Here is a 25,708-nt window from a genome sequence, read left to right as displayed (position 1 = left end):
GGAGGGAGAGCTGCTCCCTTTGGAGCAGCAGTGCTGAAGCTGAGTTGCCTTTTCACACAATCATAAGATCATCAATGTTGCAAAAGCCCTGTAAGATCATCCAGTCCAGCCAACACTGCCAAGGCCACCACTAACCCATGTCCCCAGGTGCCATATCCACATGTCTGTTAAACCTCTTCAGGACTGGGGGCTCCACCACTGCCCTGGGCAGCTTGTGCCAGGGCTGGACAACTTTTTGACCCACCCTGACTCTCTACTGACAGTCTCTGGTGGGCCCTGCCCTTGGGGGTGCTGGTTGGGATTTTTGGCAGAGCCGGGACAATTTTTGGTGGTGACAACCTTGTAGCTTGCTTGCTTTAGAACCATAATCCTGGTGAGACCTCCAAGCCCAGGAAGTTGGAGATGGGACACCTGATTCAGGTTGTCCACTGGTGTGGGTTGTTAAATTTGGATCAGCCTGCTGAGACCTTCAGAGCCAGGCTTGGGTGGGAAGGGTCTTTCCCGCCCCTGAAGAAGGGTCTTGGCTAGGGAGGGCTGAAGGGGGCTGGCCAATTTGGCATGGAGGGCCAGACCTATCTGCACTGACACCAGCACTTGTTCCTTTCCCAGCACCAGCAGCAGCCAGAATCCACAGGGATGACTCCAGGGACAGAAATACCTCCCTGGCCTCAGCTTCTGCTTGGCTAAGGCCAGGGACCACCACTGGCCATGCAGCAATGGCTTGATCCAGAGCAAGGAGAGGAGAGGAGACCAAGACCAACCCCAGTTTCACCACAACCAGAGGTGACTGCTGCCCATCACAGGGACACGCTCAGTGCCAGAGCAAAGATGATCCATCTTTGACTTCAGCAGCACCATTTGCCCGTGTGCCTTCCACAGGGATGATTAATCACCAAGGAAGGGGCAGGGCAGGGGAATCCTCGCGGGTCCCTGGCTGGGTCAAAGAGCAGGTGAGCTGCGCTGTCTCAGCCCGGCCGGGTGCTGGGGTGTGAGTAAGGCTGCTGGGCCAGCATTAGTCAGCAGCAGGCAGCTCTCAGCCCAGCCCACGGGCTCCCGTGCCAGGGAGGAGGCTGCAAGGGCAGCTCTTGGGGAGCTCTGGCCTTGTGCAATGCCCGTGACGTGAGAACCTCCTCCCTCTCTTTGGCTCAGCACCTGCCCGTGCCGTGGCGGGTCACAGGGCCACCTTTGCTCCGGGATTACGCACCGGGCAGGATTGAACCCGCGCTGCTTCCCGGCTCGCGTGGGGTGGCTCCGGCCGTGGCAGCATTCCCGCAGCCCCGGGAGCGGAGCGGGCACGGACGCGCTCCGACTTGATCCCCGAGTTGTGCAAGCGGGGTGCGATGGGAGGTGACGCAGAGCTTTCCTGGGCTTCCCGGAGCTGAGCTGGGGGTGCCAGGGGCCGGGGCGACGGGCACGGCCTTGTGTGCCATGGCACGGCCGTGTGTGCCATGGCACGGCCGTGTGTGCCATGGCACGCCAGCCTGTTGCGTGCTCCGGGTTTGCTGCAATGAGAACCGGCGCTTGTTGCACAACAAAACCACCTCCCTTCCCTGTCGAGCTGCTGGCGAGGAAGCGGCAGGACAGGGAAGGGGCAATGCCCGCCAGCGCACTGCGAGGCCGGGAGGGTCACGGGGTGGGTGATAACCTGGTTTGGTGACCTCGGTGTACGAGGTGGCCATGGGTGCATTCCTTCCTAGCCAGGACAGCTCACTCCTCCTGCAGTTGTATTGTCACCCACTTCCCCAAAACGTCAAAACCTACGGACACGGGGTGTGCCTCAGTTTCCCCATGCCTGAGATATTGCTGCTGTAGGGTGGGGAGCTGGCTTCACAGTGCCTGGCAGAGGCTTAGTGCTGTTGTGAAGTGGGATGTGGTGGGGTTTTTGTCTTGGTCTGTGTTTTATGAGCTTTGCGCAAGCACTGCCTTTGTGGGCAGAGCAAGAGTGCTGAGGCTTCAGAGTATCCCCCAGCCGGCAGCTGGCCAGGCAGGGCTCATCTAGTGAGGTTAACAGTGTAGAGACAGGCAAAAATTCATAAACCCAAAGGGCTTCTGCCCAGTTCTTCATTGCTTTGGCAGGTGACAAAATTTATAAAGCAGGTCTGCTGTGGGCGGCTTGGAAACAGGCAGCCCAGGCAGGGATGAGGACAGGTAACGGTGCACCTTAGGGAACAAAAATATTTGTATTGGGTAAAATTTGCTCACTGAAGTAGTGGTGCATAATAGGTAAGTATGCACCACTAGAACAGCACTCCTCAGGGGAAGTGGTGCAGGGGAAGGGGAAGCACTCCTCAAGCACTAGAACAGGCTCCTCAGGGGAAGTAGAGTTGTTATCCCTGGAAGTGTTCAAAACAGAAGCAGATGTGACACTGTGCCATATGGTCTAGTGGCCATGGTGCTATTTGGCTAAGAGTTGGACTTGATCTTGGAAGTCTTTTCCAATCTTAGTGATTCTATGGAAAGGCTATACCAGCGTGCTGGGTTTCAGAAAGTTTGGTTGTTCTGGTGTATTTTCATGTGGCTTTTATCACAGAAAGGCAGCTGGTCTCTGCGTTCTCAACGCGTTTTGCTTTGTGTCTGCTCACGCCATCCCGCATAAAGTAAGTAACAACTGCACTGCGAGAAAAAACGCTGCACGTGTGTTTTCCTTGCGAGGCCGAGCTGGCCCGAGCCGTGGGGCTGCCGGAGGCTGCCTCGCACCCTCCTGCCTCAGTTTCCCCCCGTGCCGAGGATCGCAGAGCCGCCGGGCCGTGGGCGGCCGCGGCGGCAGCGATGGATGCTCCCAGCCGGGAATCATTTCCGCCGCCGGCCGGCCGCGGGTTCCTGCGCGGCCCCGGGGGCTCCGGGAGACCGGCGGGGCTCGGGCCGCGCGGGGCAGAGCCACTCCTCCGAGCCGTGACATCAAGCGAGAGGTCAAATTCCCGGCGCAGGTAGCGCCGGCCGCCCTTCCGCGCGCTGCCGGCGAGCAGCCGCCCCGCGGGGCCCCGGCCCGCCATGAGGTCGGAGCAGGAGGAGGGCGAGGCGGGGCCGCGCCGCTGCCGCCCGGGCTCCGCTCCGCGCCCGGCGCCTTGTCCGGCCGCGGCCAGGGCGCTGTGCCCCCGCGCAGCCCACGCAGGTAAGGGCGTCCCGCGGGGCGGCGGCTTCCCCTCCTCGCTTTGTGCGCGGAGCTCGCTTCCTCCCGGGAGGAGCGAAACAGCGCCGGGGCCGCGGGGAGGGCGGCGGGGTGGCCGCGCTGTCCCCACGGCCGGGCCGCCGAGGGGCAGGGCGGGGGCTCCCGGTGCTCCCGCAGTCCGCTCCCGGAGGAGCCGGCTCTGGGGCGACCGCCAGCCCGTGGCTCTTCTGCCCGAGTGCTGCTGGCAGCCTGCCCCCCAGCCGCCCCGCTCACCCTCCTGCCGGCGTGCAGCAGGGGTTTAGATCGGGTTTTATTTGCTTACAACCCCTGTGAGACACGCACCAGGGCAGACCGGAGGCTGCGTGATGGAAGTAATCCTTATTTTTGGGGTGGGGAATGCCAGGATGTGGGGGTGGCTTGGCAAGCAGGTGGTCTCTGCACGTCCTGCCCCAGCTGGGTGATGGGGCGTGGGTCAGTGTGTGGCTGGGGGTCCTGAACCAGAGCTGTGACCATGTGGGCACACCGAGGCCGAGCTGGTGTCTAACTCAGGAAATGGTCAGAAGTGGTGTTTGTAAGGATTTTCTTTGGCTGGGTGAAAGCTTTGCCCTGAAATTCTTATGGGTTATCTGTGGCCAGGTATGACATCTCACTCATAGCGTTGCAGCAGCAGCACAGGGTGGAAGTAAAAGGTTATTTGAAAGTAAGAGATAGGTGTGCAAAGCCAGAATTCATTTTATTAATCCAAGAGGCTCTGCTGAGCACCCTGGTACCCACCTGGTAGGGAGCACTGGGTGGCTGACAGCTCCTCTGAGGTCACTGATTGCTATAGTGCTGCAGACATTCCATCCTGAGGGATGTGCCTGGGAGGCACAGCAGGGCTGGGCTGAAGTGGTGATTTACAAATGTCAGACCCTTGCACTTACCCCCTTGAGGAGATGATGCTGTGGGGTGGGGAGGAGGCTCATTTTGAGCCACTGTGAGTCCATCGTGATGCCCAGGTGCCAAAGGGAGAGGTTGGATGTATTGGCTTTGCCCCATCAAGTCCTGGGCAGTGGCAGTAGCTGTGTCCTCTTACAAATGGTTTGGGTTGGAGGGACCTTAAAGCCCATCTTGTCCCACCCCCTGCCATGGCAGGGACACCTTCCACTATGCCACATTGCTCCAAGCCATCTCCACCTGGCATTAAACACTTCAGGGGATGGGACAGCCACAGCTTCTCTGGGCAGCCTGTGCCAGGACCTCCCACCCTCACAGGGAAGAATTTCTTCCTAATATCCCATCTAACCCTGCCCTCTGTCAGTGGGAAGCCATTCCCCCTTGTCCTGTCACTACAAAACCCTTGTCAGAAGTCCCTCTCCAGCTTTCTGCACCTTTGCAAGAAGGAGGTCCCAAGCTGAGAAGCTACTTAAAAATCAGAGGGGATGAGATGCTCTTTAAAATACAAACTCTGCTCATCCCTAAGTCTTGAATCTTTATTTTTTTTTCTAAGAAGTTTCTTTATGACCCTTGAGTTTCTCATCCTAGGACAGAGATGTGTGTACATGTATATTTATCCTGCTGACGTTCTGGATAAAAACACCCTTGACTTATGCCCAGCAAAGCAAAAACCATCTCACCATCAAACTCACAAAAGCGGCACAAAATGCAGCTTTCACCTGAGATACTGATTCACCCACACGAGCCTCATCGTTTGTTCTGCATCCATTTTTAATGTGTCCCCTCCAAAGGCAGAAATGCGTGTATAGCAATCGTGTCAGCTGAGTTACATGAAAAAAAAAAGCCTTTTAAATGGATGTCTTTAAAGTGATGCCTGTTCCAAGGCCAGTAAAAGGCTTTGCTGCTGCATGGAGGGTTGGTCTGCTGCCCAGAGGAGTCCAAGATGGGATTTGCAGGAGCAGGAGTGGAAACTTCAGCCCCAAATGCTGTCTGGAGATGTTCACCACAGTTTAAAAAAACATTTCATTGGCATTGTCTGTTAACACCCATCAGTGGCTAAAGCATAAAGGATGCAGAATCCAGCAGTGTCATGGAAGTTTAATGTGATCAACTAAAATATAATTAACAGCCAATTATTTCAGTGGGAATGGTAGTTTTCATCAGTTGGTCTGGGACATGTTTAAATTGCATTAATTTCATCTCTGCCCACTTGCAGCAGGTTTGGAAGGGCTTGGAATGAGTGATGGGGTTTGTTCATGCAAGGCAATATCTCCTTCTCCTCTGGGTAGTCAGGAGTTACAGAAGGCACCCAATCCCCCTCCCCCCCAAAAAAAGATTTAAAAGAAGAGGGAAATTTTAAAAGGGACAAAAATATTGGTGGGAAAATGCTGTGGAAGCTTTTTACATTGAGGTTGTTGCATTTAGGAGGTGATTCCTAATGGCAGATTTAATTTTGCACCCTGATATAGTGATGCCTGCAAGGGTGAACTGCAAAAAAAAAAAAAAAGCATTTAAAAATATTCTCTTCTCCTGGTTGCTTTTGCATCATGTTGGGGGGGTGTGGAGTCCCTTGTGAGGGGCACTGAGCCCTGGTCCCTGCCAGAGAGGGCTGATGCTCACTGCAAACTCCTTTGCAGCTTCAAGCACAGCTCTACCCAGCTGATGGGAATCACATGGAAATCCTCCCTCAGCCATCTGTATGTGGAAGAAACAGAGGCTGAAATGAGGTTCCTGAATAATTGACCCCATTTTCCCAGCTGTTGGAACTTTTCTGTAAGGATCTCTAAGAGCTGCCTGCAAATGGCACGTTTCAGGTCATTTATTTAGGTACTTAAACTTGGCAGAGCAGGGGGGTTTTCTTCCTCCTGATTGAAAATTAAGCTAAAATTTCCCTTTTAAGCTGAGGGTCTTAATGCAAATTATGCCAATAACATGGGATTTCCCACAGGACCCTTGTGAGCAGGAGGTGCTGGAAAGTTGGGATGGAAACTTGGAGAAGAGTGATGGAGAGCAGATGCTCCATGCTGGGTGGGAGAAAATTTGTGTGATTTTGGTGGGCAGAATACCAGAGGAAGCATTGGAGTGATGGAAGTTCTGTGCATGGGTGTCATTATAGGTGTGTGCCCAGAGAATTTGTTGCTGCCCCATCCCTGAAAGTGTCCAAGGCCAGGTTGGACAGGGCTTGGAGCATCCTGGGATAGTGGAAGGGGTGAAACAAGATGAGCATTAAGCTCTCATCCAACCCAAACCAGTTTGTGACTCCATGACATTGGCAGAAGCCCTGAGAAGGAGTTGGAAAGAAGGATTTTCCTATCAAACCCTGGCTGCATGGATTGTGCTTTCCAATTTTACATATATATATATATCTTTAAACTGGATTTGGCTTTGCCATATATATAATGTATATGTAGCAAATATAGTTATATATTGCAAAGCATAATCATTTTTTCTACAGATATATATATATGTCTATCTCAAATTATATGTCTAAAAAAGCAAGAATTTTGAATATATGGCTGATCAATAATTCAGGTTCTCCATAGGATTTGGCTTGCAGCCAGCAGCATGAGGAGCATGGTGCTGCATGTTTCTGTCCAGATTACATCTGTAGCTTCTCATAGGTTCTAATCCTTCAGCACTTTCTGCCTGGATCAGGAGTGAGTACTAAGTGGGGCTGGAATTCCCTTGTTGCCTGTTTCGGAGGAGAGATGCTGTTCCATTTTTTCAGTGTTTCTAACCATGAGCAGAGGGGATCAGTGCATTTTTGGAGAGCTGCACTGGGCAGGGTATTACAGCACAGTGGGCCATGCCCAAGGACCTCTCTGGAATTCTTTGCTGCAGAATTCCCCCCGGGCTGTCTGTCCTTGGTCTTGTTTTCCTGCTCCCAGATCACTTCCTGCTGTGTGGGGATTTTCTTGGTTCCCACCAAAATGCTGCAATTTGCAGGAATCCATCGGGATCACTCAACCCTGTACAAGCTGCCCTGCCTCCATCCTCATCTGCTGGTTCATTTTTTTCCCAGGAACAGCCCTTGAGGAAGTGGCATGTAAGGAAAGGTGAAAATGAGTTATCAGTGGGGTGAAAAAAAAAAGTGATTTGTTGCAGCCAGGAGTATTTTGTGGGGCTGCAGGGGAATTTCTGTGGCTGGGGAAGGCACTTGGTGGGGTTTGCACACTAAATGCTCCACTGTGTGTGAGCCCTTCACATCCTCTCAGGGTTCCCAGAGGCTGGAGGGGACACGCTGTGTTTCTCCCATCCCTGGGGAAGATCCTGTTGGCCTTGGCCTCCTGCAGTTCTTGCTTTTTGCACGGATTTCAAGAAAGCACTTTGTGCTGCACCAAACCCCCCCAGCCCTGAGCTCGACTGTTCCTCATTAGTGACTTTATTGCTAAATAATTTACAGAATGGGGCCTTGCCAGTTTTCATTGGGGAAGCATTTCAAGTATGTGCAGCAGATTTTCTGCCTTCCTGGTGCAGCTGCCGGCGGGAGCTGCCTCTCCCTGTCCTGCCAGTGAGCAGGAAACAGGACCGAGGAGGAACAAGGGGGAACATCCCTGTTCTCCATGTCCACTTTGTGTCCTCTCTGCTGCTCAGGGGCACTGGGGAAAGGACACAGCCACGGTGGTTTGGAGAGGAAGTGCTTGGGTTTAATTTCTGATTCATTTTTCTGGTGACTGTGACGTGTGTGCTGGTGGGGTCATTTTTTCTCCCCATGTCCGTGATGCCAACCCAAGAGGATGTGGATGTCACATCCCTGGAAGTGTTCAAGTCCAGGTCGGACTTAGAGCAACCTGACCTGCTGGAAAGGGAGTGGGACTGGATGGTCTTTAAGATTCTTTCCAGTCCAAGCCATTCCATGATTCTCTGAAATCAATAAGCCAATATGGGATATGAAAGAGCTTTTCTCCACATGTTTTTGAAGGGGAGGGAAAGCAAAGCCAGACTCAGAGGGAGGATTGCAGTGGCACCTGCACAGCCCAAAAGTGTTTTGCAGGATGAGGGTGATGGGTGCAATGTGGAAATAGCAGAAAAGCACTTTATTACACTAAGCAGTGGGTGCAGCTGTAGGAAATAAGGTGCTGGAGCTTTCTTCCAGTGCCTGCTGTGGAGGGGATCCCAGCTGGGTTCTGCCAGGATGTTTCTGCAGTGTAGCTGCTTGGAGGAGTGAGCAGTCACTGGGTGTAAATCTGCAAAATTCAGGATTTGAGGCTGTGGATGGAAGCATCATCTTCCTTTTTCCAGTCTCACAGTGGCTTTGTTGAGTGTGCCCTGAGCATGTGGGTGGCTGGAGGCAGAGCTGAGATGTGTAGGAGCTCAGCTGTTGGATCCCAGCCCTGTCAGTGAGTGGTTTGGATAGGAAAGTCCTTCTTGGTTTCTTCTGACTATTACATATTAACATCTATTTTTATTTTTTTTAATGCTAAATCCATCACCCAGTGGAGGCTCCCCACCTCTCTCCTAGTGCCTTCCCATCACACCCATCCTTCTTTTTCTCCAGTCCCATGGTGAAGCTTTTGGGCTGTTTCAGTCCCAGCATGATGCAAGTTTTGGGCTGTTCCAGCACCAGCATGGTGCAGGTTTTGGGCTGTTCCAGCACCAGCGTGGTGCAGGTTTTGGGCTGTCTCACCAGCAGTGTGGTGCAGGTTTTGGGCTGTTTCACCAGCAGTGTGGTGCAGGTTTTGGGCTGTTCCAGCAGCAGCGTGGTGCAGGTTTTGGGCTGTTCCAGCAGCAGTGTGGTGCAGGTTTTGGGCTGTCTCACCAGCAGTGTGGTGCAGGTTTTGGGCTGTCTCACCAGCAGTGTGGTGCAGGTTTTGGGCTGTTCCAGTCCCAGTGTGGTGCAGGTTTTGGGCTGTTCCACCAGCAGTGTAGTGCAGGTTTTGGGCTGTTCCAGCACCAGTGTGGTACAGGTTTTGGGCTGTTCCACCAGCAGTGTGGTGCAGGTTTTGGGCTGTTCAGAGCAGGTTTACCAGCAGGGAGGGGCTGTTCCAGCAGCGTTTCCCCAGGGTTTGGGTTTCCAGCAGGACCCGGGGCTGTGCTGGAGCCGTCGCTCACTTCCTGACATTGTGTCCCTTCTTCCTCCAGCGCTGCTGCGGGAGGAGGTGGCCCAGCTGCAGGAGGAGGTCCACCTGCTCCGGCAAATGAAGGAAATGCTGACGAAGGACCTGGAGGAGACACACGGCAGCAAGTCCCCGGAGGTGCTCTCGGCCACCGAGCTGAAGGTGCAGCTGGCACAGAAGGAGCAGGAGCTGGCACGTGCCAAGGAGGCTCTGCAAGGTAAGAGCTGCACCTCCCTGGCTGCACATCTCCCTGGCACCCTCAGTTTTCAAAATGTTCATTAATGAGGAAAGGAAAAGCCATCCTTTTCACTTGGACTCTGCAGAGTGCATTCATCAGGTGCTCTTGGTGGGGGTTTGGTGTCCCTGGGACCCCCCTGCTCTCCTGCCCCAGCAAGGGGTGGTGCAGAGCTGGGAAGGACTGGGGTGCAGCAATGGGCTGGGAAATGGGATGAGAGGATTGATTGCAGCACTGCAAAGGAATTCCTCCACAGCTGTAGGGCAAAGCCAAGGCAGCAGCTGAAATGCAGCTGGTGATGGGGTTTGGGTTGGATTTGAGCCCCTTGGACTTGCAGGAGGGAAGTTGCAACTTTCCTGGTGACTGCAACTTTCCTTGTCCTGCATGGGGTTACCTCCAGGTGACATTCAGGGTCTCCTCCTTCCTTCATGGTTGACTTTGGGGGTTTTTGTGGCAGTCAGGGCTGCGCTCTCCCTTCTTTAACAGCAAGCCCTGGGACTGGGGGGTGTGGAGCAAAATACAACATTGCAGCTTTTCTGCTCTAAAACCAATCTGACAATAAATCCAGGCAGGATGGTTTGTTAGCTGGAGCTGGGGGATGATCCTGAGCAGGGAGGGCTCTCACGTGTCAAACCCTGGCAGTGCTATGGCTCTAAATATCATCTCAAATCCCCAGCATACCGAGTATAACTTGCACTTGTCAGCTCATATTTGCGGATTATGAGGAGAAGCTGTCAAAAGTTTTCAGGCTCAGAGGCTGAGCAGCACGTGGGGAGCTGTGGGGCCTCTGCATCTCCCCCTGTCCAGGATGCTGAGATGCTCGGAGGCACAGGCAATTGGGCTGAGTCAGTATTTGGGGAAAGGACTTCAAAAAATTTTGTTATTACTCTCTGATGTACAAAAACATCCCTATACATCAGCAACAGCCAAAATACCTCCAAAATCCTGTCTCCCCCCACATCACCAGTGCAGCCTCAGGCAGCAGGAAATGCTTTGGGTTTATAGAACTGTATTTGGAGGAGAAAAACCTTAATTAGGGAATATTTGCTCTGTGTGGATGGGGCAGGGGGGAAGTGCTGATAAATGCAAAATGCAGAAAAGCAGAACTATTATAATACTAGTTACAAAAGGAATAAGAGTAAGAAGTTATTTCAGAAGCTGCAATGCTTCTGTGTGTGCTTCTGTGGAGAACAGTCCAGAGAAAAAGTGAGCTTGGCTTGAAAATTGTGAGTATTTAAGGAATATAATGTTGTGGTTTTATTGGGCTTTTATTTGCCAATATTCAGGCTTCTGAGCTTGGTTTTCCAGGACCTCTCTGCAGGTGTGGTGTCTAGCAAGAGAGAATCTCAGTTGGCACTTGGATGGGCACATAGCAAGAAGCTTTTTTCAACTGATGTTCCTTCCCTGTGCTGCAATATTGAGAAGCTTTTGTGGTTTTGGGAAAGCTGTCCAGGCTGGATTTGAGCTGGAGGCTCTGGGCAGCAGAGCAGGCTTGGCAACAGTGACTGAGATGGATAACTTGAAAACAAGATCAGCAGCTGGAGGGGAAAAAAAAAAAGTCCTTTTTTCCTTTCTGTGAAAAATTGTCCAGAGAGAAACGTAGCCAAAAGTGGAGGAAAACGGCGCCTGGTGACTGGTTCTGCCAGGGGAGATGGATCTGCTGAGGGACAGCCTGGAGAACTGCGGGACAAAGCTGTGCCAGGAGCACAGGGAAACTCGGCCACCCTGTCCTGTGGTTTAGGGACCTGTGTCAGTTGTGTCCTGCAGCCAGAGCACCTCCCAAGAGCAGCTCCTCCTCACAGCCTGCATTCCTGCACCCCAGCCCCACATCCCCTCCAAAGGCTGCCCCACGCCCAGCAGCAGCGGCTGCAGCACCCCTGTGCCTGCAGCAGCCCACGATCCATGGTGGGTCCTGTGGAATGTCATTAGCAGATAAATTAGATGGAAATCTGTCATCGTGGCTGGCTCTGAGCCTGGAAGTGCAGTGCAGCTGGTTCAGATGGATCTTGGTCCGCTGGGCCCTGCTGAGGAGGGAGGTGGAGAGGCTTTGCTGGTCGGGTTTGCTTTTGGGGGCTCCAGCAGTTTTGAAGAGTGTTTATTTTGCACAACCACACAGGGTTTGGTTTGGGATGGTCTCCGTGGAGGATGGGTTCATTGTCCCCCTTTGGAGGTGATTTTCCAGCCCTTCCCAACAGCATTTGGCACAGGGATAAAGCTGATAAGGCTGTGCTGCATCTTCCCTGTGCTGTGCTAACAGGTCCTTGCTGTGCAGGGTAGGGCCAGGGATCTGGCCCAGCACAGGGTGCTCTGCAAGAGCAACTCGACCAGTTTCTTTATTTCTGTCAGCATGTGCTTTATGCATCTTTATTCCACTTTTTTCTGGGCTAATTCCATCTCTTGCACTTTTTTTATTCCATTAATGTCCAATTAAAATCCCGTAGTGCTGCATCCTACCTTCCTCTCCACTTCTGCCACAGCAGGGACTCTGAACTGTGCTTCCAGCATTATTGCAGTTATTATTTCCCCCCTCCTGGCTGGAAAGGTGTGGATGTGGTCTGGATTTCTGGTGTGGAAATCCCTGATGGGAGGAGTTGCAGACAGCTTTATTACTGCTGGTCCTGCTGCGGGCAGGGCCCATGCCCAAGAGCCTGGGGGACTTGAGGAGCCTCTTGGCTGGGTGACATCCATGAGCATGTGGGCTAATGGCAGAAAACCCATTTCTGGGAAGGTTTTTTCAATATGCTGGAGCTTGCCTGCAGGATTATCACACGGAGAGCAAACCTGGTTTCTGTTTCCTTTTGGATGCCAGGATGAAAACCTCAAGCTGGCTTTCCCTGCTGCTTGGAAAGGCAAGAACCAGCTTCATGTCTGCTCCACAAATGGGTTGTAGCTTGGTTTTCTACCTCCCTCACCTTCAGCTCAAAGCTGTGACTCCCCAGGAATGGTATTTGGGCTGGGGAAAGCCTCCTCCAGAGGTGCACAGCACCCTCACCTTGCTGCAGTGAGGGGGTGGGTAGCAAAAAAAATGGGTGGACAGATGTCCCCAGTGGATGGATGACCCAGAAGATGGGGTTTGCATCAGATGGATGTCCCAGAAGGATGTGTGAACTGGCAGATGGGTGTCCCAGGAGATGAGTGTCCCACTGCATGGATGTCCTGACTGATGAATGTCCCAGCCAAGGAAGCCATCTCCACTATAAGGAATGGATCTCTACAGAAGACCTGTTGTTCTTTCAAGACCCACCTGAAGTTTTCTGAAGTCTTTGATCACTTTGTTGACAGCTGGGTCAGATTTGGAAAGCCTTTGGCTGTTACCTGGTAAATTCCCCCAAGGAGAATTGCCTCACCTAACTTTTTCATGAAATTTGACACTGGGCTCTAATTTCCTGCCTGCCCCATACCTCCACACCCCCAGGAGGGAGTGTTGGCTCTGCCTGACACCATGGAACTTTGATGTTTTCAGCATCAAGATCTTCCTGGTGGTGACAGCTGCCCCGGGGACCGCACGTGGCTCTTTAATTGCAAAGCAAGGCGCAGCACTGCCATCCTGATTTTATGGGTTAGTCATGGTGACAGTATTGGATTTCATGGCTGCAAGGAAGAAACAGGAGAAATTAAGTAAATGTTAATGGGACAGGATGGGTTTGCACATTCCTGTTGCATGGGGCATCGCTGGGGTGCCAGCCCTGCTCCCCGAGGATGCCCTTCCCTGCATTAGAAAACAAGTTGTGATTCAGTAAGTGGTAAAGTCAGCTCTGATTCTGTTCCTGGCATGAAAATTCACATTGTGTGGGGTGAGAGAAGGACTTTGAAGTGGATGGGAGTCACAGGAAGCTGTTCTTTGCAGTTCAAGGGTGTGCTGCATCTTCTGCCAGCGCCCTGGTGTGTGTCTGGGCATTTCTGTCTTATCCTAGGAGTGAAACTGGGCAGAGATGCTGTTTCTATGGTTCAAGCAGTAGTTTTTCGTCTAATATCACATTATCAAGATAGTCACATTAATTATTACTCATATGTCCTCCAAGGGAACCTCGGCCTCCACCTCATAGGGTCAAGGGTTGGATGTCAGTGATCCTTGTGGGTCCCTTCCACGTCAGGATGTTCTGTGATTGCTATCTCCTTAATCTGATACTATTCATTTCAAAGAGGGAAGGCAGTATTAGAGCAGCCCCCATCCTGGGGGGAGATGCTGGATACAGGAGCTAATTCCCAGCTGGAAGCTGTTGGGTGGTGAGATCAGACTGGGGCCACGGGGTGGTGACACTTCCAGTGGTGGCATTACTGATTGTTTCCAGCCCTGCTGCTGTTCCAGACAAGGCTGTGCCTCTCCAGTGGAGCAACTGGATTTTGGCTTCTCACATAGAGCTGGGAATAAAAGGTGTGGATTTTGAGGGGGTGGATTTTTAATTGTTTTGGCTGAAGGAGGAGCCCAGCATGGAGCCAGTCCCGTTAGGTCTGCGTCCATCATTCTTCTCCCAAAGGACTGAGAAAGGATCGAGTGGCAGGAGGTGGAAACTCAAATAACAAGAGGGCAGGGTGACCTGGTGCAGGTGGGGATGGTGGTGAGGGCTGGAGGGTTCACCCAGCAAATCCCAGCCCATTTCCCCATCTCTCCTTGATGCCAGGACTGGTGCTGAGCTGCCGAGTCCATGGGGGGCTGCTGGAACCCCCTGTCAGAATCTGAGGTATTGATGATCCCGAGATAGTAAAAAGTTTCTTTCTTTCTGCCCCATTGCCAAAGAAGTCATAATTCATCCGTGCTGGTTTCAAGGTTGTAGAAAGTCTCTGAGCCCCGCTGCCAAAGAAGAAGTCATAAATCATCTGTGCTGGTTTTATTCTTGCTTATCTCTCACATGTTCTGCTGCCCTGCCCAGCTCTGTCCTGCAGGGCAGCGTGTGGGGCTCTGCCCTCAGTGGGATGTTACAAACATTAAATACCAGAAACTCCCTGGGCTGCATTTACAATAACGTGCCAATATCTGTCACCCACGTTGGACAGTGTGTCCCCAGCCTGAACCAACAGAAAAATGCCAACACCACAGTGAGACATGGAGGGCATGAAGAAAGAGAAAAAGGACAAGGCACAGCCAATTTCCTCCATCTTGTCCCCTTTGAACCCCTCATCTAGAATCCTAAAATTTTACATTTGCACCCATGCCACACTTAATTATTACTGATATCAAACACTCAGAGCTTGTAATTCATCCTGTAAGATTGAAAACTCTTTTCCATGGACAGAGATCACAGCCAGTGTCTCTGGGGGCTCTGTCCAGGGGGGTTCCTGACCCCTGCCAGGGTCCCAGACCTGCCAGGGCAGCCAGAGAGAAGCTCTGGATTCCCACACCCCCCTCTCCTTCTGCCATGTGCTTTGAGGGGAGGGGAAAATTAATAATGCAAGGAAGAGAAGTACTTTCCACTCATGGTCTGGGTTTAGGATTTCTTGCTTCTTTCCTTGGGTTTACGAAGAGGTCAGAGGTTTGTCCAGAGCCCGCTGTGCCAACGGGCTGGGGGAGTTTATTTGGATACTTGTGGGCGTTTGGGATATAGAAACCTGGCCCTGGATCATCAGATTAAGGAAAAAAGCCATTTCACCTCCTCAGATGGACCCGATAGCCAGGGAAAATCTGCTTTATCCCTCCTTGGCTGGCCATGGATTGCAAAGGCTCGTTTTCCCCGACCAAGTAATTAGCTGGGCTTGTTTGCTAAGGACAAATTAAGCTGCTGCAGCAAGTGGGGCTCGGTCCAGGAGCTGTTGGCAGCCCTCACAACTCACTTCTGCCTCACTTTTTATTTTTCTCCTGCCTTTTTCAATTAATTTCCTATTAATTTGGCTTGGAATTAAGTTCTCAAATGACTGATAAATCTTCTTTAAGCTTAGGAGCTAATCGTTCTTGGAGGAAGGAGAGTAATAGAGTGGAGCAAAAAAAGGTGTGTTAATTTCAGCAAATCTCTCAAATATGAAATGCAGCAAATGGTAAACTGTCCTGTTGAGTTAATAGGAAAACTTCTGCTTTTTCAATACCCAAACCTCATAATCTTCTTGTAATATTGATACACTGGCATAAATATTGGTAAACATTAGTATATCAATACGTATTTAACCTTGGGCGATAGTTACCCTTCTTCTAATAGTGCCTTAGATAATTTTCTTTTTTTCTATTGGCGAATGATTAAGTGTTTTCTGTAAATCTTTAAGGGCCATGAACACTGCCACTAATTAAAGGAGTTTGTATGCTATAGGGGACTAAGTATTTAATTAAGTTCATTAGGATTCTTTTTGTCGCCTCTAGCAGCAGAGATTGGCAAATGTGACTTAAACTTCTACAAGTGTCCCAATATCCTCAAGGAAATTAAATTTTACATATATAGATACATACGTGTCTGTGGGGTCTGGATCTCACCCCAATATGGTTCAGTCAACTTATCATTAACTTTTGCTTTTTAGCAAGTTTTTAGTTCCTGTGAAAGAATTGGGCAGGGGAAGGTGGTGGGTAAGTACGCACAGGCAGTGGGAAAGGGATTTTTCAAAGACATGGGTGTGGTTGTGTTTGTTTTTAGAGGGTTTCTGTAGGAATTTCCTAAGATGGGAAAAAAGTAAGGGAAGTCCTGGTGTGGGAAGAGGCCAAGCTGTCCCAGGAGGAGTCGTGTTCATTGAAGTGGGCAAGGAAGACTCCCAGGAGTTCCTTGTCACAGGACAATGTGAATTTTTGCAGCATTTCCTACCTCATTTTCTGGTTTTTGGTGTTCTGGTTTATCTCCGATGCTTAATGGCAGAAAAGCTGGTCCAAAGAGTTTCATCTCCTGGATTTTAACAGATAAAAATCTCTATAGTCCAAAGCATCTCCCTTTACCTCCACTATTTAGTCTGATTTTCTCCTCTCACTTGCAAACCCCCTCCTTTCCTTACAGCTCCATTCCAAGTACTTGATTTACTGTTCATCTTCCCAGCACACACTTAGAGTAAGAAACAGTCAAAAAAGTAGAGTAAAACCTGTGCACAGAAGTTCACACCCGACTAAACTTCTCGAGACTGTGGTTGTGACAAGCTGGGGTGGGATGTGGAGCTGCACAGAGCTGGATTTTGGGGGGGCTGCTCTGGTTTTGGGGTCTGTTCCACACTTGTGCAGGGCTGGGTGATCCCAGAATCAGCTTATTCTGCCTGAGGGTGACTGGGTGCTTCACTGCACAGCAAATAGTGGTGCTCTCCCTGCTTACACACAGGTGTAAAATGAAATCAAAAATCCTTTTGAGGGCTCCCAGCCAGAGGAGGATGGGAGCAGAGCTCCCCTGTGCTGGGGGAAGCAAAGGCTCAAAGCCAAGGGTGCCAAAGGTGCCTGAAGGAAATTCATTCCCCTTTCAGAGTGCCACAGTCATGGTTTCCTTGTATTTCTTACATTATTATCTTTATTATCCCCACGTGTTGAGAGGAGCCCAAAGGTACCTGATGTGCAGTTTGAGCCCCAGATGAAGTGACTCATTACAGGGGGTAGAAAACACAGCGTGGGCTGAAACAGCTGCTGTGATTTCTGTAATCTGATGGAGAAAGGTTGGATGTGTGCATGGAGACAGGTCCCACTCATGAGGCTGCATCATCTTCTGGCAGCTTTTGTAGTATACACAGCCCCTGGTGGCTTTGGGATTGTTTTTTTCTGGAGAGTTTTGGGGGCATTTAGGATTCTTTTTATAACACAAACAACAACTCGCAAGACTCAGTGATTCAACATGATGAGTGCAGGGAGAGTTGGAGGGGCAGAGGGTGTTTCATAGCATCCCTGAGTTAACAGCACTTGCTCAGGGTGGAAAAGCAGGAATATATGAAATATTTGTGATCTGATTCCTCAGCTGGGCATTATTTTGGTGGGATGGGGTGTATCTGGAGCAGGGAGCCACAGGGCATTTCTGCAGCACTGCCAAGGACCAGGTTCAGTACTGGGTACAGCATGGATGTACAGAAGTGACTGAAACTCCTCATCCTACGTGAGATTTCTGTCATTCTCCCTGGATTGCCAGCCTTTCCTGGGGTCAGCGAGCATCCCTCACTGGTGCAATGAGGAGGGAAAACATGAAGGTTTTGGGTTCCTCTCAGAGCTGTTGAAACATCTATCACGTCCCACGTGCCTCTGCTCCATCCCCTCATCCCAGCACAGCATCCCTGAGCTGGACAGGGACACTCAGGGAGCTGTGCCCTGGGCTCGTGGGAGCACTCTGGAATCTGCCTCGCTGCTAAAAATAAGCTGGTTGTGGTTTATTTACCCTGGAAAGGGAGCAGCAGATTTTCCTGCTCCAAGCCCCGAGGCTGAGGCTGCAGTTTTGCTCCCAAACCTCCTTTTGCAAGGTCTGAGCTGCCTCTTGGAGGATGGGCAGTGGTGAGGAGCCACAGTGGTGACGTGACGGGCACTTGGAGGGGTGCAGCGATGGGGGTGAATTTGGCATCCTCTCCCAGCCCAGCCCCCAAGATTGTAATTTTGGTGCTTTTTCCTTGAAAAATAAAAGAGCTGGGGTTAAGGGGCTGCCATGCCTCCTATGCTGGAGTGATCCTTTCCCTCACAGCCATGAAAGCCGACCGCAAGCGCTTGAAGGGGGAGAAGACAGACCTGGTGAGCCAGATGCAGCAGCTGTACGCCACGCTGGAGAGCCGGGAGGAGCAGCTCCGGGACTTCATCCGCAACTATGAGCAGCACAGGAAAGTGAGTGCAGAGCCCAGCTCGGGAGAGTGAGTGCAGAGCCCAGCTCGGGAGAGTGAGTGCAGAGCCCAGCTCAGGAGAGTGAGTGCAGAGCCCAGCTCAGGAGAGTGAGTGCAGAGCCCAGCTCAGGAGAGTGAGTGCAGAGCCCAGCTCAGGAGAGTGAGTGCAGAGCCCAGCTCGGGAGAGTGAGTGCAGAGCCCAACTCAGGGAAAAGTGAGTGCAGAGCCCAGCTCGGGAGAGTGAGTGCAGAGCCCAACTCAGGGAAAAGTGAGTGCAGAGCCCAGCTCAGGAGAGTGAGTGCAGAGCCCAGCTCAGGAGAGTGAGTGCAGAGCCCAGCTCAGGGAAAAGTGAGTGCAGAGCCCAGCTCAGGGAAAAGTGAGTGCAGAGCCCAGCTCAGGGAAAAGTGAGTGCAGAGCCCAGCTCAGGGAAAAGTGAGTGCAGAGCCCAGCTCAGGAGAGTGAGTGCAGAGCCCAGCACTGCTCTCGTGGCATAGAGGGCTGGCAGCAGGCTGAGTGTAAAACCTGGTCTGTAATCTAGCAAAATCCCACTAAATTCCCAGCTGGATTCTTGGTGGGGTTGGATGGACCGCAACAGTTTAAAGTTAAATAAATGCTGGAGGAAATAGAGCCAGACTTGGGGAATTTGATGTAATTTTAACCAGGTGCACAGTGAGCATTTCTTTGTGGGCACCGGCTGCATTCCAGATCTCCCCAAAAAGGGTTGATGTTCCTGCCAGCACAGGGCTCTTGTGACACCTAAGGCAATGCTCGTGGTTGGGTGGTCCCCTAGGGGGTTGTGACAGAGGGGTTTTTAGTAGCAGGTGGATTTTCCCTTCCTGATGGCCACGCCTGTCCCAGCAGGAGAGCGAGGACGCGGTGAAAGCCCTGGCAAAGGAGAAGGACCTGCTGGAGCGGGAGAAGTGGGAGCTGCGGCGGCAGGCCAAGGAAGCCACGGACCACGCCAGCGCCCTCCGCTCCCAGCTCGACCTGAAGGACAACCGCATGAAGGAGCTGGAGGCTGAGCTGGCCATGGTGAGCTGGAGCATTTATACAGGTCTCAGTGCTTGCTGCAATGGTTGCACACTGCAATAGTGAGAGGAAAATACTGCATCTCTCGAAAGGGGCTTGATACCCTTGGCCTGGGAAGCGGCACAGTTGGGCTCTTTGCTTGCCCAGGGGAAGGTGGGTTTGGTGTGCAGTGTGTTGCTGCTTGTTCTGATGCTCTGGGAGATGTCCACATGGTTTTCCCACTCCATCACCACCACCTCAATGTCCTGTTAGCGTTCAGGAACACACATAATCACAGGATATGATTCTATGCAGGTGCTTTTATGGAAGAGCTCTGGGAATCAGGGGTACAGACCCAAATCTGACTCCGACATGGCTTTTGAGCATATTTTATATTCTATTGTTATATAACTTACATATTAATTATTAAACTTACATTGTTCTATTGTATACATTGATCTTATTCAACCATGAGTTTCTCATTATCTTTTTCAAGCCCCTGACTATAGTTTTTCATGATTATTCTTACGACTAAACAGTAATTATATTTAATTACTAAACAATCACATCTAACAGTTATATCATTTATCATATACTAGCTACACGGGTGCAGTTCCAGCAAGTACAAGGCCTATACTTTCCCAGGGTATTTTCCCAGGGCCTACTAAGCTTAATTTTCCTTCTAACTCCCCAATGATTGTAAAACCCTTTTGCTATCACTTTGCCAGGCCAAGCAGTCCCTGGCTACGCTGACCAAGGACGTGCCCAAGCGCCACTCCTTGGCCATGCCGGGCGAGACGGTGCTGAACGGCAACCAGGAGTGGGTGATGCAGGCTGACCTCCCGCTGACCGCCGCCATCCGGCAGAGCCAGCAGACCCTCTACCACTCACACCCCCAGCACTCGGCAGACCGGCAAGGTGGGTCAGAATCTGTGGTACTGAGATGATCCCGAGGTTGTAGAAAGTCTCTGAGCCCCGCTGCCAAAGAAGAAGTCATAAATCATCTGTGCTGGTTTTATTCTTGCTTATCTCTAACATGTTCTGCTGCCCTGCCCAGCTCTGTCCTGCAGGGCAGCGTGTGGGGCTCTGCCCTCAGTGGGATGTTACAAACATTAAATACCAGAAACTCCCTGGGCTGGATTTACAAGAACGTGCCAATATCTGTCACCTACGTTGGACAGTGTGTCCCCAGCCTGAACCAACAGAAAAATGCCAACACCACAGTGAGACATGGAGGGCATGAAGAAGGAGAAAAAGGACAAGGCACACCCAATTTCCTCCATCTTGTCCCCTTTGGACCCCTAATCTAGAATCCTAAAATTTTACTTCTGCACGCATGCCACACTTAATTATTACTGATATCAAACACTCAGAGTGTGTAGTTCGTCCTGTAAGATTGAAAACTCTTTTCCATGGCCAGAGATCACAGCCAGTGTCTCTGGGGGCTCTGTCCAGGGGGTTCCTGACCCCTGCCAGGGTCCCAGACCTGCCAGGGCAGCCAGAGGGAAGCCCTGGATTCCCACAGGTGGGCACCCCACGGATGGCAAGTTCTCAGGGCCAAACCCCTTTTGGGGATGAAGGAAGATGGTCAAAACCACTCCTCCCCAGATATGTTTTTGGAAGTGCATCAGGGGCTTTGCTGGTGTTAATTCCCTGTTTTCCCTGCCTTGCAGCAGTCAGAGTGAGCCCCTGTCATTCCCGGCAGCCGTCCATCATCTCCGACGCCTCCGCGGCCGAAGGCGACCGCTCGTCCACTCCGAGCGACATCAACTCGCCCCGGCACCGAACGCACTCGCTCTGCAACGTAAGGGCCTGCCTGGAGGGGCTCTGAGGCCCTGCCTCGGGGAGATGGGCTCTGGGCATTCTGTGGGGCCTCCACTTCCCCCAAAACAGCATTGGGTTAGGAGTGGGGAGCACGATGGGGCTTGGCTGACCTGGAAAGCTGCTGCCCTGGGGTTTATCCCAGCCCCTCTGCAGTTCAGCTGCACAAACGCTGCATTTGGCCCTGGGGGTGGAGGGTCTCGGGCTCTATCAGGGTTGATTCAGTGGATCCATCTCCTTGTGCCATAGGGGGACAGTCCTGGACCGGTACAGAAGAACTTGCACAATCCAATCGTACAGGTAGGGCACGAATCCTCTCAAATCCCTTCCTGTGCTAGAAAGTAATTGGGGGTGGTGAGTCAGAGGCATGATGACTTGGGATGAATGGAAGTCATCCTGAATTGTAAGTCTGGGATCTCTCCTATTCCCATAATTTGCTCCTAAGTCCAGGCAACGCCATAGGCATTCACTGAGTTCAGGCCTATTGCAGTGTTGATTTTTATAAGGTCCAGCCAAAGCATGTTACTCTTCTGTATTTGGCCCTAAAACATTGGGATATTTTTGCAATCCAGGCAGATGCTCTGACTATTTATTCCCAGAGCTGGAATCCTGGAGGCCAAAATCCTAGAGCTGTGGAGAGGGGGCCCAATGTCACTGCAAATTCCACCACACAGGTTTCAGGAATATTATTGTATTTTAGTCCAGAACCTGAACAGTACTTTGGACGTGGATGAAAATACTTTGTGGGCTCTGGATGCAAATATATTTTGGGACTGGGACCACATGGTTGATCATCCTTGATGTGAGTGAAGGGGGAAAATGGAAAAGAAAAAGCTGGATGCCCAAACTTGTGTATTCTCCTCCCACAGTCTCTAGAAGACCTGGAAGACCAAAAACGGAAAAAGAAGAAAGAGAAGATGGGCTTTGGCTCCATCTCCAGGGTGTTTGCCCGGGGGAAGCAGCGCAAGTCCCTCGACCCCGGTCTCTTCGACGGGACGGCCCCCGACTACTACATCGAGGAGGACGCGGACTGGTGACGGCGCCAGAGCCTCTCCCGGCCCTGCACATGTACATATCCCACACCCCGGCCCACCTGTGGACATCTTGTCTTGGGAGCGATGCAGCTGTGTCGTAACTTCAGTTTTTTCCCCTTTTTTCCATGGTTTTTTGTTTTGTTTTGGTTTTTTTCCGTCCTGGTAACTTCTTTGTTGTCGCTTCAGTTTGTCCGTTTGGGTTGGGGTTTTTTTTCTTGTTTTGGGAGGGTTTGTTTTGTTTTGTTTTGTTTTTTTGTTCTTTTTTCTCGTTCTTTTGACAAAACTTGAAACTTGAAGGACTGCTGTGTCTCTGTAAATACGAGAAATATTGTGCACTTTGTGCTTGTGATGTCTCTTGTCCGAAACCGCTGTTTTCCGGAGCCCAGCCTGCGGGATGTCCTCGCTTGGGGACAAAGGACCTGCCCAGCTGAGGGATCTGAGAGAGAAAACACACAAAACCAACAACAACAACAAGAAAATCTCCTTCGCTGTGATGTCTTCCTGGCCGAGCCCCGCGGAGGCGACCCGGGCTGGTTGTTACGCCTGCCGGTCTGGAAATAAGTGTTTTAACGTTCCTTTTTAGTTGTTTTAATTTATTTGCACAAACCCAGAGGAGCTATTCTAACTAAATTATTGCAGAAGTTTTGGGATTTTTATATTTTTCCACATCGGTTGGGATGGGGCGGGGAGGAGGAAGGGGGTGTTTGTACTGTACTGTCCTGGGATGTTGCTGTTGGGGGAGATTGGGGCTGTGGACCCCCCAGCCCAGGCTCCCTCAGCTGCCCCAGGAGCACTTAACGCCTTGGAAAACGCAAACTTAAACACATGCTGGGAAATCAGATGGGGGCAAGCTGCTGGGAGCTTTGCCCTCTGGTTTTTTCCCTGCTTTTGGGGGGTGCTCACCCTTTGCTTCAAGTAAAACGTAGGGGGATCTGGCACGAGCTGGGAGGAAGGTGATATCCCGAGATATCCCACATCCCAAGATGCTGCCCTGATAGGGCCGGCCACCCCCTCAGTTTGGGGTGTCACTGCCGTCGCAGGGGGCTGGGGAAATCGGTACGAGTCCCCACTAGGGAGGTTTTTCTGCCTCTGGGGTGATTTGGAAGCACAGGTGGAGCTTGTTTTTCCAAATTCCTTGGAAATGCCCCCAAACCACCCCCCACCCCGGTGCGGCAGCCGCTTCCCCTCTCCACTAACACGTGCCGCGCTCTGCTTATGCCAAGATAAGTACCTTATGCTTTAATGCTTACAGTATAATTTTAAGCTCTTAAAAAAAAAATGTATTAAGATTTATTTAATGAACTATAATAGTGTATTATTTTTCTTAATTCTGATACATGCGCCCTGGTTGAAAAAAAAAAAGGGTATTTTGTCTTAAATCACCGAACTGAACTGATGCCCTCGCGCTGTATATTCCATTCCAAGGGATGATGCAGAGAGGCCATGGAGGGGGTGACAGAGGGACCAGCCCCCCCAGGCTCTCCTGGGGTGGCAGGGCAGGCTTTGCCCCATGGCATCTTTTCTCTGCAGAGAAGCATTTTTATATATTTTGTTGTTTTTTCGATTCTGTTTTGGTTTTTTTTTCTTTGTTCTCCTTGCGTTTTTTATAATTTAAACTCTAAACCACCAGAACAGATGAGCGATCTCCTTGTTATCGAGTAGTTTCCTTTGCATTTCAGCTTTTTTGTAAATTAGGAAGTAATTCTAAAAATTACTAAGAGGATGATTTATTTAAAAGAGAACTTTGCTAAATAGCATATGAATTATGGGTAACATTAGATTTAACTTTTCCCCCTGTGAGCGGGGGAGAATCCTTGAAGGCATGGATGCAAATATAAAATTATAAAAGATCTAAATAAAGCTTATTTTAAAGTATGGATGAACTCCATGTGATTTAATTGGAGAGCCTGGATGGGTGTTGGCATCACCAGGGTGCAGGACACCCTGAGTGCCTCGTGAATTTGGGGGCTCCGGGGTGATGGGAGGATTCAGGAGAAGGCTGGGCCAGCTTTTCCCAGGACCAGCTCCCAGCCAAATGCCTGCTCCTGGATGCAGGAATGCTGGCAGGAGGCTGGGACTGTCTGCATCCAAATGAAATGGGGATTTCCAGGGTTTAAGGTAAGTAAGGAGAGCCAGGAGATGTCCTGCTCAGATATGGAAAATGCAAGGAGAAGGAACAGCAGAAAATGGAGAAATCAGAAAGTGTTGTGCTTCGACTGGATAAATTATTGTTATCAATGTAGAGGTTGATAAGTTATTATTGTTACTATCATTCAGATGACATTGGTCACCTGTAAGGCTGTGCCAGCACTTCCAGTGGGGATTTTGATGCCATTTTGGGGTCAATGGGTGTTTTGCAGGCTGGAGCAAAGGCAACCTGCAGTAAGTTTCAAGCCCATAATCAGGGTACAGATGAGATATACCTTTTCTTCTTTTTTATGGCAGAAACAGCCTCCTGGGTTTGGGAGCAGCTGCAGAGCAGGTAAGAGCCACCATCATCTGAAATGGGGAGAGCTGGAACAAAAAAAAATAGGAAAAACTTGGGAAAAGCCAGCTGGCTCTCCAACTCCATCACCTGCAGCTGGAATCCAGCATTAATGGGAGCTATAGGTGGCATTAAAGGGCAACTGCTGAGCACAGCAAACATGAGCTGGGCACAGACCATGGTGGGATTTGCTGCACTTGGAGTGATTCCCTGCTGAGATTTGGTGTTGTACGTCATGCATGGGATGGGGTGTGGGTGCTTATCTATCCCATCTGTGGTTTTAAAAGTTTTGGGAGCCCTTTGGGAGCCAGGAACGTGTCAGAGTGCTGCACCAGTCCTGGTAAGGCTTCTGCCCTTGTGCTGTGGGACCCGTGGCAGACCCTGTGTAGGTCACAGCTCACCTCCTGCACCCGAGCCAAGCAGAGGGGCCACACTCCCTGTGGCTGTGATGTCCTGGGCTGTGGGGGGGCTTCTTGGTGCCTTTGTCCTCCCAACCTGCTTCATCTCACATCATCCTCATCCCTGCTGCATCCCACATCATCCTCATCCCTGCTGCATCCACATCATCCCCATCCCTGCTGCATCCACATCATCCCCATCCCTGCTGCATCCACATCATCCCCATCCCTGCTGCATCCACATCATCCCCATCCCTGCTGCATCCACATCATCCCCATCCCTGCTGCATCCACATCATCCTCATCCCTGCTGCATCCACATCATCCTCATCCCTGCTTCATCCCACATCATCCTCATCCCTGCTGCATCCATATCATCCCCATCCCTGCTTCATCCCACATCATCCTCATCCCTGCTGCATCCACATCATCATCCCTGCTTCATCCACATCATCCCCATCCCTGCTGCATCCACATCATCCTCATCTCTGCTGCATCCCACATCATCCTCATCCCTGCTGCATCCACATCATCCCCATCCCTGCTGCATCCCCGCCGTGCTGGTTGTGCAGCTCCGTGCTGCGCTGCTGCCACCGTGTGAGCAGTCCCCGAGTTCCCGTGCCCCGGAGGAACTCAAACAAAGCCGTGTTTGTTTTAGGTGCGACCGTCGGTGCACTTTGCACCGCGCTCGTTTGTACAGACGCTCACAGGAGCTTTTTCTCTGGCGAGGACTTTAGACCGAGAAAGGCAAACATCCCAACAGGCCGTGGGGGTTTGGGGTGCTGTGTGGGGTGGCCGGGGTGCCCCACAGAGGGTTCTGTCCCCAGCACCTCCAGGGGTGTGAGCCAGTGCTGGCATCATCTCTGGGTGACATTACAACAAGCTGGGTTCACCTGCCGTGCCAGCCTTGCACTGGCAGCCTGCAGCTCGGGAATGGGGCTGAGAG

The 25,708-nt window shown here is 51.3% G+C and overlaps 1 protein-coding gene across 2 annotated transcripts in view; it reads left to right on the top strand.

Moving 5' to 3' along the window:
• The window catches only part of KAZN (kazrin, periplakin interacting protein), a 213,361-nt gene extending 189,607 nt beyond the window's left edge, over positions 1 to 23,754 (top strand). The window contains exons 1-8 of one of the 2 annotated variants that reach the window (XM_021542042.1): positions 3,034 to 3,112; positions 9,128 to 9,319; positions 17,884 to 18,020; positions 18,878 to 19,048; positions 19,753 to 19,942; positions 20,698 to 20,828; positions 21,095 to 21,145; positions 21,715 to 23,754. In XM_021542042.1, the coding sequence (XP_021397717.1) occupies positions 9,184 to 9,319; positions 17,884 to 18,020; positions 18,878 to 19,048; positions 19,753 to 19,942; positions 20,698 to 20,828; positions 21,095 to 21,145; positions 21,715 to 21,882 (984 nt within the window). In that variant the 5' untranslated portion in view covers positions 3,034 to 3,112; positions 9,128 to 9,183 and the 3' untranslated portion in view covers positions 21,883 to 23,754. Of the gene's footprint in view, positions 1 to 3,033; positions 3,113 to 9,127; positions 9,320 to 17,883; positions 18,021 to 18,877; positions 19,049 to 19,752; positions 19,943 to 20,697; positions 20,829 to 21,094; positions 21,146 to 21,714 lie in introns of those variants that run through there. The other variant, XM_021542041.3, reaches the window with a different exon arrangement.
• The last annotated feature ends 1,954 nt before the right edge of the window (positions 23,755 to 25,708 follow it).

Source organism: Lonchura striata, chromosome 24, assembly GCF_046129695.1.
Source record: "Lonchura striata isolate bLonStr1 chromosome 24, bLonStr1.mat, whole genome shotgun sequence".
Taxonomy (NCBI): domain Eukaryota; kingdom Metazoa; phylum Chordata; class Aves; order Passeriformes; family Estrildidae; genus Lonchura; species Lonchura striata.
The sequence above is the reverse complement of the archived record's forward strand: the minus strand, read 5'-3'. Positions and strand labels throughout refer to the sequence as shown.